At 39.5% G+C, this 11,513-nt stretch overlaps 2 gene segments (V, D, J or C); both read right to left on the bottom strand.

The window, feature by feature from the left end:
* Positions 1–1,862: 1,862 nt before the first annotated feature.
* Positions 1,863–2,964, bottom strand: LOC140564600 (T cell receptor beta variable 6-1-like). The segment is given in 2 exon segments: positions 1,863–2,182; positions 2,880–2,964. Coding segments are annotated over 2 exon segments (405 nt in total).
* Positions 2,965–10,636: 7,672 nt separating this feature from the next.
* LOC140564599 (T cell receptor beta variable 10-1-like) lies at positions 10,637–11,167 on the bottom strand. The segment is given in 2 exon segments: positions 10,637–10,959; positions 11,071–11,167. Coding segments are annotated over 2 exon segments (420 nt in total).
* Positions 11,168–11,513: the final 346 nt, after the last annotated feature.

Raw genomic sequence — 11,513 nt, 5'->3', positions numbered from 1 at the left:
AAGCCAGCAATTCAAGATCCTGTTTTTCTCCTGATTTTCTGTACCAGGACATCCTCTGGTGGTCAGTCTTATCTTGTGTACAGTGAAGCGTCACAGATGATTTCTGCAGCACAAATGATATTTTGGGTTCCTGAACAATGTTGACTCCATCAGATGTATCTGTGTAAGATGGGTAAAATTGTAAAAGGTTAAAACTCTTAAATGTAAACACTGCTGCTCATTTAAGGCAGTATCATGTAAGGTGTTTTCATTCCTAAGTTATTAAAAGTACTTACAGATTGTTAGAAGTAATGTTAAAGTGATATGAAGAAATCCCATTCTGTCTAACCCAGCGCTGAGGCTTTGAGCACTGTTAGTGAGGAGCTCACTCTGAAGCACAGAGAGTTGAACAGCTTTTCTGGGTGTTTGTCAAGGATCCTCCCACAGAGTGATGAGAGCTGTCCCGAACACTAATGATGAAGAGGATTTTTCAGTTTTACACTCCTGAACATATAGGTGCTACAAATGGTTCTTAAAGTAAAGCCATTGAAGAATAACTTTTCCCTTAAAGAATCATTTAAAAGACATGTGTGTAAGGTTGAAGAACTTTTTTTTGCAGTTGATGTAAAGTTTTTTTTTTTATCAGGTTAAAGGTTCTTGAGACTCATGCGCCTCTTTAACAAACATGGTTCATTATGGAGCCAAATGTTGTTCTATGGCATTGCTCAAAGAACCAGTTCCAGAGCTTTAGGTCAAGGTGGCCCCAGTCTAGTCTAACATAGACTGCAAGAATGATCACAGAGATATCTGTATGTATCTGCAGAAAGCAAATGTGTTTATATTGAGGAATAAATGAAAGCACATCTCAAACTGCACAGACTAATTACATAACATGCAGAAATGCTTTATAGTTTAGAAATGGATGTAGACCGGTCAGTTACAGAGATATTGTAATAAGGAACTAGCTGCAAACTAAGGTCTGTACACAATTAGGGATCACCTTAAGAATGTGTGCTTGTAGCTTGTGGATAAAGATATTTTATAAAACTGTGACCAGCAAAACCCTGAGTATTTAAAGAGCTCCTATTATCCATCCATCCATTCATCCTTTGATCCGTCCATTTTTTTTTATCAGTCAGGATTGTGGTGGGATCAGAGCTGACCTAGAATCATTGGGCACAATGTGGGAGTACCCCTGGACAGGGTGGAGGTCTATTGCAGGGTACCACCCACTCACCCATTCACTAACACACCAAGTGGGCAGTTTTATATGGCCCATTAAACCACCAGGTTAGTTCTGTGTGATTAGAATTTTCTATTCCTCTGATGTGACAAAAAAAAACTAGTTTACATATCTCCCACTATTCAGCCCACCACAGTTTAACCCCACCCACTCATAACTGCAGTTCTCAGGGGTGTTTCAGCTCTGAGAGCTTTTCAATGAGGCAAAATACAGGAAAACCAGTAAGAAAAGAGCTCATTTACATGATATCCTTCATAAAAACACAGTAACATAGACTGCCTTTCTAATTCTAACAGATGAAGAGAAAATGGAAAAATATGACCAATTTTGGATAAATGTTAAATGTGGCCCTAAAAGAAGAACATAGAATATGAGCTATGAGAATTTGTATTGGAGTAAAGATGAGAAAGACAGCTGGTGAAGGATCAAAGTAATGGGAGCTGATATTTCGTGGTGTTTATAGTTATTAATGTATTGTCTGCTACGGTATCATTTATTTATATCGTTGCTTGTTGTGCTTCAACTTCATGTTCTGCTTGGGGGCACCTGCAAAGTATGAACCACGAGTCCAGGTGTACATCACCATTATACACATTACACTACTGTAGAGGTTAATGACTACCTGTTAAACTGATCTGAGTTACTGTGCCATACTTGTAGCACAGAAGTATAACGCTGAGTCTGCAGCCTCCAGATTGTCAATCTGCAGCGTGCCCTTCAGCACCTCTGGACGAGTCATTGTGTATTTATCAGCTTTATCAAATGGTGGCTCGATTTTTTGACTGTTTTTGGCTGCAGAAAAAGCCAGCAGTTCAAGGTCCTGTTTGTCTCCTGATTTTCTGTACCAGTACATACTGTGGTGGTCAGTCTTATCTTGTGTACAGTGAAGCGTCACAGATGATTTCTGCAGCACAAATGATATTTTGGGTTCCTGAACAATGTTGACTCCATCAGATGTATCTGTGTAAGATGGGTAAAATTGTAAAATGTTAAAACTCTTAAATGTAAACACTGCTGCTCATTTAAGGCAGTATCATGTAAGGTGTTTTCATTCCTAAGTTATTAAAAGTACTTACAGATTGTTAGAAGTAATGTTAAAGTGACATGAAGAAATCCCATTCTGTCTAACCCAGCACTGAGGCTTTGAGCACTGTTAGTGAGGAGCTCACTCTGAAGCACAGAGAGTTGAACAGCTTTTCTGGGTGGTTGTCAAGGATCCTCCCACAGAGTGATGAGGGCTGTCCCGAACACTAATGATGAAGAGGATTTTTCAGTTTTACACTCCTGAACATATAGGTGCTACAAATGGTTCTTAAAGTAAAGCCACTGAAGAACAACTTTTCTCTTAAAGAATCATTTAAAAGACATGTGTGTAAGGTTGAAGAACTTTTCTTAAAGGGTTAAAGAACAGGGAGATGATGTAAAGTTTTTTATCAAACATGGTTCATTATGGAGCCAAATGTTGTTCTATGGCATTGCTCAAAGAACCAGTTCCTTGAGCAATGCCATAGAACCTTTTTATTATTCATCATGTTCTGCTTGTTGGCACCTGCAAAGTATGAACCACGAGTCCAGGTGTACATCACCATTATACACATTACACTACTGTAGAGGTTAATGACTAACTATTAAACTGATCTGAGTTACTGTGCCATACTTGTAGCACAGAAGTATAACGCTGAGTCTGCAGTCTCCAGATTGTCAATCTGCAGCGTGCCCTTCAGCACCTCTGGACGAGTCATTGTGTATTTATCAGCTTTATCAAATGGTGGCTCGATTTTTTGACTGTTTGAGGCTGCAGAAAAAGCCAGCAGTTCAAGATCCTGTTTGTCTCCTGATTTTCTGTACCAGTACATCCTCAAGTAGTCAGTCTTGTCTTGTGTACAGTGAAGCGTCACAGATGATTTCTGCAGCACAAATGATATTTTGGGTTCCTGAACAATGTTGACTCCATCAGATGTATCTGTGTAAGATGAGTAAAATTGTAAAAGGTTAAAACTGCTGCTCATTTAAGGCAGTATCATGTAAGGTGTTTTCATTCCTAAGTGATTAAAAGTACTTACAGATTGTTAGAAGTAATGTTAAAGTGACATGAAGAAATCCCATTCTGTCTAACCCAGCGCTGAGGCTTTGAGCACTGTTAGTGAGGAGCTCACTCTGAAGCACAGAGAGTTGAACAGCTTTTCTGGGTGGTTGTCAAGGATCCTCCCACAGAGTGATGAGAGCTGTCCCGAACACTAATGATGAAGAGGATTTTTAAGTTACACCCTTTTAGTTACACCCTGTGGCAGTGGTGGCTCAGCGGTTAGAGCGCCGGGATATCGATAACAGGGTTGTGGGTTCGATTCCCGGGCTCGGCAAGCTGCCACTGTTGGGCCCTTGAGCAAGGCCCTTTACCCTCTCTGCTCCCCGGGCGCTGGAGTTGGCTGCCCACCGCTCTGTGTGTGTGTGTGTACTCACTGCCCCTAACACGTGTGTGTGAGTGTGTGTTCACTACCAGATGGGTTAAATGCGGAGGACACATTTCGCTGTACAGTCCACACTGTACAGTGACGAATACGTGCACCTTTACCTTTTACCTTTTTATAAAATAAAAGTGCCACAAATGAGTCTATGAGTGAAGCCATAGAAGAACCACATGTAGTTCCATGTCCATGATCCGCATTGTCCTAAGAATTTCTTTTTCTTGAGAAAAGTCCATACAAAAAGTCAACATCAGATGTATGATGTCTTCTTAAAATGCAGACTTGTTCACAGCTCTGCTCTTATAATGATGGATCCCATTGTCCTCCTAAATTGAACAAATTCTAGATACGAAAACACTGATGAACGGCAGAATCTTATGAAGACTGCGTAAGTGGGATTTAAGAATAGTTGGTGAACAAGGCACCATGTTTGTAAAAGAAGATGTTAAGAAATGGAGAACCTGTTTAAAGGTTTAAAGAACCTTCACTTGCTGTTAATTTTCTTCACCAAATTGAAATTCCTGCGTCTTTTGAAAACATGGCTCTTTATGGAACCACAAATTCATTCAAAATATAAACATAGTGTTAAAAGAAAATTTGACTATTAATCACTGATTTGAATACTTGATCATTCTTAGAAGCCTTTCATTTTTTACTGGTTTATCTACTGGTTTATCCTCTTCATATTTACATTTACATTTATGGCATTTAGCTGGCGCTCTTATCCAGAGCGACTTACAAGGTTACTCATATTAATGAGGTTGGTGTCCCACTACATTGTAGTGCCCAAGGACTCTTATTGGTGTAGCGCAGCACAGTCACCCAGACTGGGAATCGAACCCCAGTCTCCAACATGGTGTGGTAGCTCAGTGGCACACACCAACCATATACCTGGTGGACTTAGCATCTTGGTTGTACCCTTGAATAAAGGACTTAGCTCTCCACTTTCATGGCTCAGAAGTGATCCTTTGGGCAATGCCATAGAAAAACCTCTTCTAGTTCCATAATGGAGTATGAGTTTGAGGAACAGTTCAGTTTGTGTAGGTCTTTTATGTCAAGTGAAGATTTGTTAAGCCTTTAGGATTCTTCATACTAACTTATTTCTATTACAAACATGGTTCTTCATGGTACCAAAAGTGTCTCTTTAAGGTTATTGCTTAAAGAAACGTTCAAAACACCTTCAGCACAAATCTTTCATTAAAAACCTAAACATCTAAATGACCTTAAGGAGCCCAACCGAAAGGACCAAATGAACACCCTTGTGATCCAGTACATTTCAAATATAAATCACAAAGCAATTAAAAAAAAAAAAAAAACTCTCAACAGAATGAATTTCAGTGCTCTGACAGCAGGTGTCTCCTGTACCTTCTTGTAAGACTGAATTCTACCCTTGCTTCACTGTGACTTGCTGCACAGTAATAGATGCTGCTGTCCTGATGTTTCAGGTCTGAAACGTGCAAACTGAACTTGTTTTTGTCCGTTGAAAGGACTATATGGAATTTCCCAGTGGGCTTTTCACACTCCTTTATGAGGAACTCCACAGGTGCATCGTAATGGACCTGCCTGTACCACGCCATGGTGTAGCTGTTCATGCTAAACCCTGCAGCCATGTTGCAGTGAAATGTAGTACTATCTCCTGGGATAGCCATCACTGAGGCTGCTGACTGGAGCACTTGTTGGGTTGAAGTTTAAAAAAATAAAATAAAACAAAAAATAAAAAAATAAATAAATAAAAGACAAAGGTACACAGATTGAAATGACAAAATAAACTAGATTAGATGGAATTCAGCTGTATGCTCTATATAAGCAATCTGAAAGAAATACTCACATAATGTCATTGTCAAAAGCAGCCATACTGATACACCTGTTGACAGCATGTTTTCAGACACTTTCACCAGAAGAAATAGGAACCGAATGAATAGAAAGGGCTGGGGTATACAGACTGGGAGATATATACGACTGCATATATACACTTCAGTGAAAGATCTGCCCTGCAAGGTCTCAACCTTTCAAACCGTGTCACATAATGATAAAGAGAGATTTTCAATGTATAGTATCCATAGGACTTCACATCACAGCGTCTCCCCCTATTGGCTCAAAAGTGACACTACACAGATGAGCTTTCTGGCTTAAACATGCATCATTAAAAAATAAACAAAAAGGCAGAAATGAGTGTCATTGTCTTAATATATTTGATGTATGTGCCATTTGAACTACAGCTAGACTTTAGTTCAATTGAAAATAGCTAAAACTGGGCTCAGATGGCAGATGGTATATCACCATCACCAAATACCATACCAGAAATGCAGCATAAAGCTACAGTTTCCTGTGTTTGGGGTTTTGGTAAGGCAGCCATATCAATATGCAGCACTGTGCAGACTGGCTGCACAGTAATAAACAGCAGAATCAGACAGCAGGAGCTCAGAGATGATCAGATCTCCTTCCTCGATTTTCTGTCTGTTCATTTTAAAGCGCTGTTGAAATTCATCCTCATATGTGGGCTTACTTGTTGCATAGCCGTAACTGATCAGCTTCATAGCAGTGCTGTCGCTCTTTTGCTGATACCAGTACATAAGTAGTAAGCTAGTGTCATCATGTCTACACTTGATTGTCACATTGCTGGTTTGGGTGGCGAAAAGTAACAAGCTCTGTTGAAATGTAACACAGTTCGTCCTCCCTGTTGAAGAAATATATATATTCAGTTAAAATAATTCATGTACACTTAAATAATTTGCATCTTATAATAGAAACAATATTACTGAACCAATTTCTGTATTTGTACCTTTTGGAAAACCCACCTAAAAACAGCATTAACAACATACACAGTCTGCAAAGAACACACATTCTTCTGGTGCACAGATGTAAAGCGTGAGTGAGAGGATTTTAATATACAGTGATGGATGTGAGGATGTTTGGGGGAGGAGCATGACGGCTTCACCTGATGCTCATACAGGCACAGTTTAGGAACCATTTCAACCATTAGCCTGTCTTTCTTAAACCTCAGACATTTAGTGTGATTTGGAGCAGGAAGGTAGGAAGTAGCAACAATCTAAAGCTTTATGTGTTTTGTTGAGGTACAGAACTAAAACCTGTCAGGTAGGAGAATGCTTGACTAAAGTAAATACAGTTAACAAAAAAAAATATCTCTTATCAGTTACTTTATCATTTTAAGTTGGCCTGACTTTACATCTTTACAGTGTACAACTCCCAGTAAAGACCAGCTATAGCACTACTTCAGCCCTGTATTTACTAAAAAAGAAACCCAGGAGCAGATGGCATAATCATCAGATAACAAACCAGAAATGCAGCATAAAGCTACAATTAATTTGTGCTCCTGTGTGTTTGGGGTTTGGGGTTTTAGTAAGGCAGTTGTATTAATGTGCAGCACTGTGTTCTTTAGCAGCACAGTAATAAACAGCAGAATCAGTCTGGAGAAGCTCAGAGATGGTAAGATCTCCTTCTTCGGTTTTATGTCTGGTCAGTTTAAAGCGCCCTTGAAATTCATCTTCGGATTTTGGATCATTCTTGCCAAAGCTGTAGCCGATCAGACTCATAGCAGTGCTGTCGCTCTTTTGCTGATACCATAGCATAACAAGTAAGCTAGTGTCATCATGTCTACACTTGATTGTCACATTGCTGGTTTGGGTGGCAAAAAGTAATGAGCTCTGTTGAAATGTAACACAGTCCGTCCTCCCTGTTGAAAAAATATATATATATTCAGTTGAAAAATTCATGTACACTTATATAATTTGCATCTTATAATGGAAACAATATCACTGAACCAATTTCTGTATGGTACCTTTTGGAAAACCCACCTAAAAACAATATTAACAACATACACAGTCTGCAAAGAACACACATCCTTCTGGTGCACAGATGGAAAGCGTGAGTGAGAGTATTTTAATCTACAGTGATGGATGTGAGGATGTTTGGGGGAGGAGCTTCACCTGATGCTCATACAGGCACAGTTTAGGGTGAGTATGCAGTATTGAAAAGGGTTTCTTTGACTCATAACATTAGTGGAACCCTTTTTGGTGCCTCGAATAACCATTCCAACCATTAGCCTGTTTCCTTAAACCTGACATTTAGTGTAGTTTGCTTTTGACTGTTGAAGTGAGCGGTATCATGATGGTGAGATACACAGTGCACTCTGAGGCCTTCAGAAAGACGGTGGTAGAAGCATATGAGTCTGGGAGGGATCTCAGAGATCTCAGAACAATTAGAATGTCACTGTCAGCAAAATAACCTTGTAGAACAAAAAGTGAAACAACAGCCAGCATGGCCAGGTCAGGTTGTCCTAGCAAGTTCAGCTCAAGAGGAGACTGCAAGTCTCCAACATCCTAAAATATCGTCACAGGACCTACAGGTAGTTCTTGCTGCAGTTTGGCCAAACAATAGCATCTATAGCAAACTATACCATCGATAAGAGAGGTGTGCAAGGAGGAAACTCTTTCTGAAGAAAAAAAAATATTGGGGACTAAAATGTGCCAGAAAGCTTCTAAACAATGACCAGGACTTCTGGAACAAAGTGCTTTGGATAATTTCAAAGTTGAGACAGAAGACACACAAAAACCAAACACAGCACTTGATGACAAGAACCTCAAAACAACTGTGGAGTGAGGAGGTGAAAATGTCATGGTTTGTGGCTGTTTTCCCATGGCAGGGTCTGACAAACTGTCCATCATATAATCCATTATGAATTATTTATTGTATCAGAGAGTGCTCAAGGAAAATGTGAGACCATCTGTCTAAAATCTGAAGCAGGAGCGGAGGAGGGCCATGTAGCATGACAATGATTCAAAACATTCCCCTATATTTACTAAAGAGTGGCCCAAGTCAAAGTTTGTATGCATGAAATCCCTCATATGAAACAACTTAAAGAATTCTGCATGGAAGAGTGAGTTGATGTGAGAGACTGGCCGGTGATTTTAAGAAAAGTCTTTAGGTATTTAGGTCATTTCAGCCAAGGGGGAAATACCAGCTCTTTTCGGGCCCAGGGTGTCCTAATGTTTTCCTCAAAAGAAAAATGCAATTTTATTTATGACATTTTCAAATGCATATCAAATGTCCATATGTTGAAATATGTTAAGGAATATGTTCAAAGGCTTTCAGTGGTGTAACTACAAAGTCCTGTATATACAGTAAAGTGTATGCATATGCACAGTTTACACCCATAATCCACAACATTAATACCACTGACGGGTGTAAAACAGAATCTACAGTGGCATCTGTAAAGGGGTTTATATTTTAGGGGCAACAGTTAGTTCTTAAAGATGAATTGTCCTAAAAGCAGAAAAATGGAAAAAAGCATAAGAATCTTAACTACTATGACTACTTTGTGATGGTTAAACAAATGGGTCAGAGCATCACCAAAACATTAGACAGGCCTTGTGAGGTGTTCTCGGTTTGCAGTGGTCAGGACCTAGCAAAAGTGTTTTAAGAAAGCAACCACCTGTGAATCAACAACAGGGTCATGGGCACCTGAGGCTCACTGATCTGACCCATGGAGGTCCCTCTTTACAACTTTTAGGACTGAAAGTATCTCCAGCTAATGTGTTGTGGCAGCACATGTGGAACCTATTCAATATCAGGCATTAATATTGTTTCATGTATGTGCAGTATATTCTATAAAAATGTGATATTGTTTTGTGGTGGTCATGGTCCTGATTTCCATCTTAGAACAGAAATTAATCCTACAATATAATATTTTTGTTAGATAGGGAACCAGAAATGCAGCATAAAGCTACAGTTTATACAGTTTCCTGTGTGTTTGGGGTTTTAGTACAGCTATCATATGAATGTGCAGCACTGTGCAGACTGGCTGCACAGTAATAAACAGCAGAATCAGTCTGGAGGAGATTAGAGATGGTCAGATCTCCTTCTTCGGTTTTATGTCTGGTCAGTTTGAAGCGCCCTTGAAATTCATCTTCATATTTTGGATCATTCTTGCCATAGCTGTAGCCGATCAGACTCATAGCAGTGCTGTCACTCTTTTGCTGATGCCATAGCATAAGAAGAAGGCTACTGTCATCATGGCTACACTTGATTGTTACACTTTTGTCTTTTTCTTTGGCAAAATAAGAAGACGTCTGTTTAACTGTAGCACAGTGTGTCCGTCCTGTTGAACAGAAATAAACATCATAGTTTTAAACCTTTAATTAAACCTCATTTCTGGTCTTAGAATAAAAGTCAACAACACATGTTAATCATTTATCATAAAGACCTACCTAAAAGCAAAGTGAGAAACACATACAGTGCACAAGCAACACTCATCCTTCTCATGCACAGCTGCTGTAAGAGAGTCACATCACAGCCCATCCCCATTATACCATAATCAGAACGTCAGAGTGAGAGAATGGAGGAACAGCAGCTCTAACGAGGGCTGTAGGTTTATCAATTTGTGACCTTCATTGATGTGTGGGGATGGTTCAGGGAGGAGCATGACTGTGGTTGGGCGGCATCTACTCTTTTCACACTGTGTATCTCAAAGTATTACAGTGAAATACGTCATTACCAGGGGCTGTAAGTTAAGGGTGAGGAACCACTGACTAATAATCTTACAAATCATTGAAACAATTTCAGCTGTAACTCATTTACTAATGTTTCTGAGGCTTAACTCAATATGTATTGTTGAATAATCTGAGATGCAGAACTAAAAATATAAGTTAGGAGAACTTTTGACTAAATTACATGTTTGAGTTCACTCAAGAAACTCTAAAAAATGAGTGGCTATTTTTCTAATTCACCTGATTTCACATCTTTACAGTACAGTCCCATTGAAGACCAGTTATATCACCACTTCAGTCCTATAATTTTCAAAAATGAACCCAAGAGCAGATGGCATAATCATAAGATAACAAACCAGAAATGCAGCATAAAGCTACAGTCTGAAGCTGTTAGTTTGTGCTCCTGTGTGTTTGGGGTTTGGGGTTTTAGTAAGGCAGTTGTATTAATGTGCAGCACTGTGTTCTTTAGCGGCACAGTAATAAACAGCAGAATCAGTCTGGATGAGATTAGAGATGGTCAGATCTCCTTCTTCGGTTTTATGTCTGGTCAGTTTGAAGCGCCCTTGAAATTCATCTTCAGATTTTGGATCATTCTTGCCAAAGCTGTAGCCGATCAGACTCATAGCAGTGCTGTCGCTCTTTTGCTGATACCACAACATGACATCTAAGTTACTGTCATCATGGCTACACTTGATTGTTACACTTTTGTCTTTTTCTTTGGCAAAATAAGAAGACGTCTGTTCAACTGTAGCACAGTGTGTCCGTCCTGTTGAACAGAAATAAACATCATAGTTTTAAACCTTTAATTAAACCTCATTTCTGTTCTTAGAATAAAAGTCAACACATTATCATTTAATACTTTATCATAAAGACCTACCTAAAAGCAAAGTGAGAAACACATACAGTGCACAAGCAACACTCATCCTTCTCATGCACAGCTGCTGTAAGAGAGTCACATCACAGCCCATCCCCATTATACCATAATCAGAACATCAGAGTGAGAGAATGGAGGAACAGCAGCTCTAACGAGGGCTGTGTGAGTAACTGTTGGTCTTTACTGGTGTGTGAGAATGGTTTAGGGAGGAGCATGATTGCTTAACTTGAAGCTTGCACATGAACTATCCTGCAGATGTAGGCTGGTAGCTTACTCTCTAAATATACTGATTTCTAAATGATTCTAGGCTTGGGAATGTGGTGCTAAGATGGGGTCAATTAAGATTGGAGTTCAAATCTGCAGAAAGGAAGGAGCTGGGATGAACACCACATGCCCCAAAGATTTGGGCCTACCTAAAGACTGGAAAGATGGCTCTAGGTTTGTAA

The sequence above is a fragment of the Salminus brasiliensis genome, chromosome 10 (genome assembly GCF_030463535.1).
Source record: "Salminus brasiliensis chromosome 10, fSalBra1.hap2, whole genome shotgun sequence".
NCBI classification, from domain to species: Eukaryota; Metazoa; Chordata; class Actinopteri; order Characiformes; family Bryconidae; genus Salminus; species Salminus brasiliensis.
The sequence above is the reverse complement of the archived record's forward strand: the minus strand, read 5'-3'. Positions and strand labels throughout refer to the sequence as shown.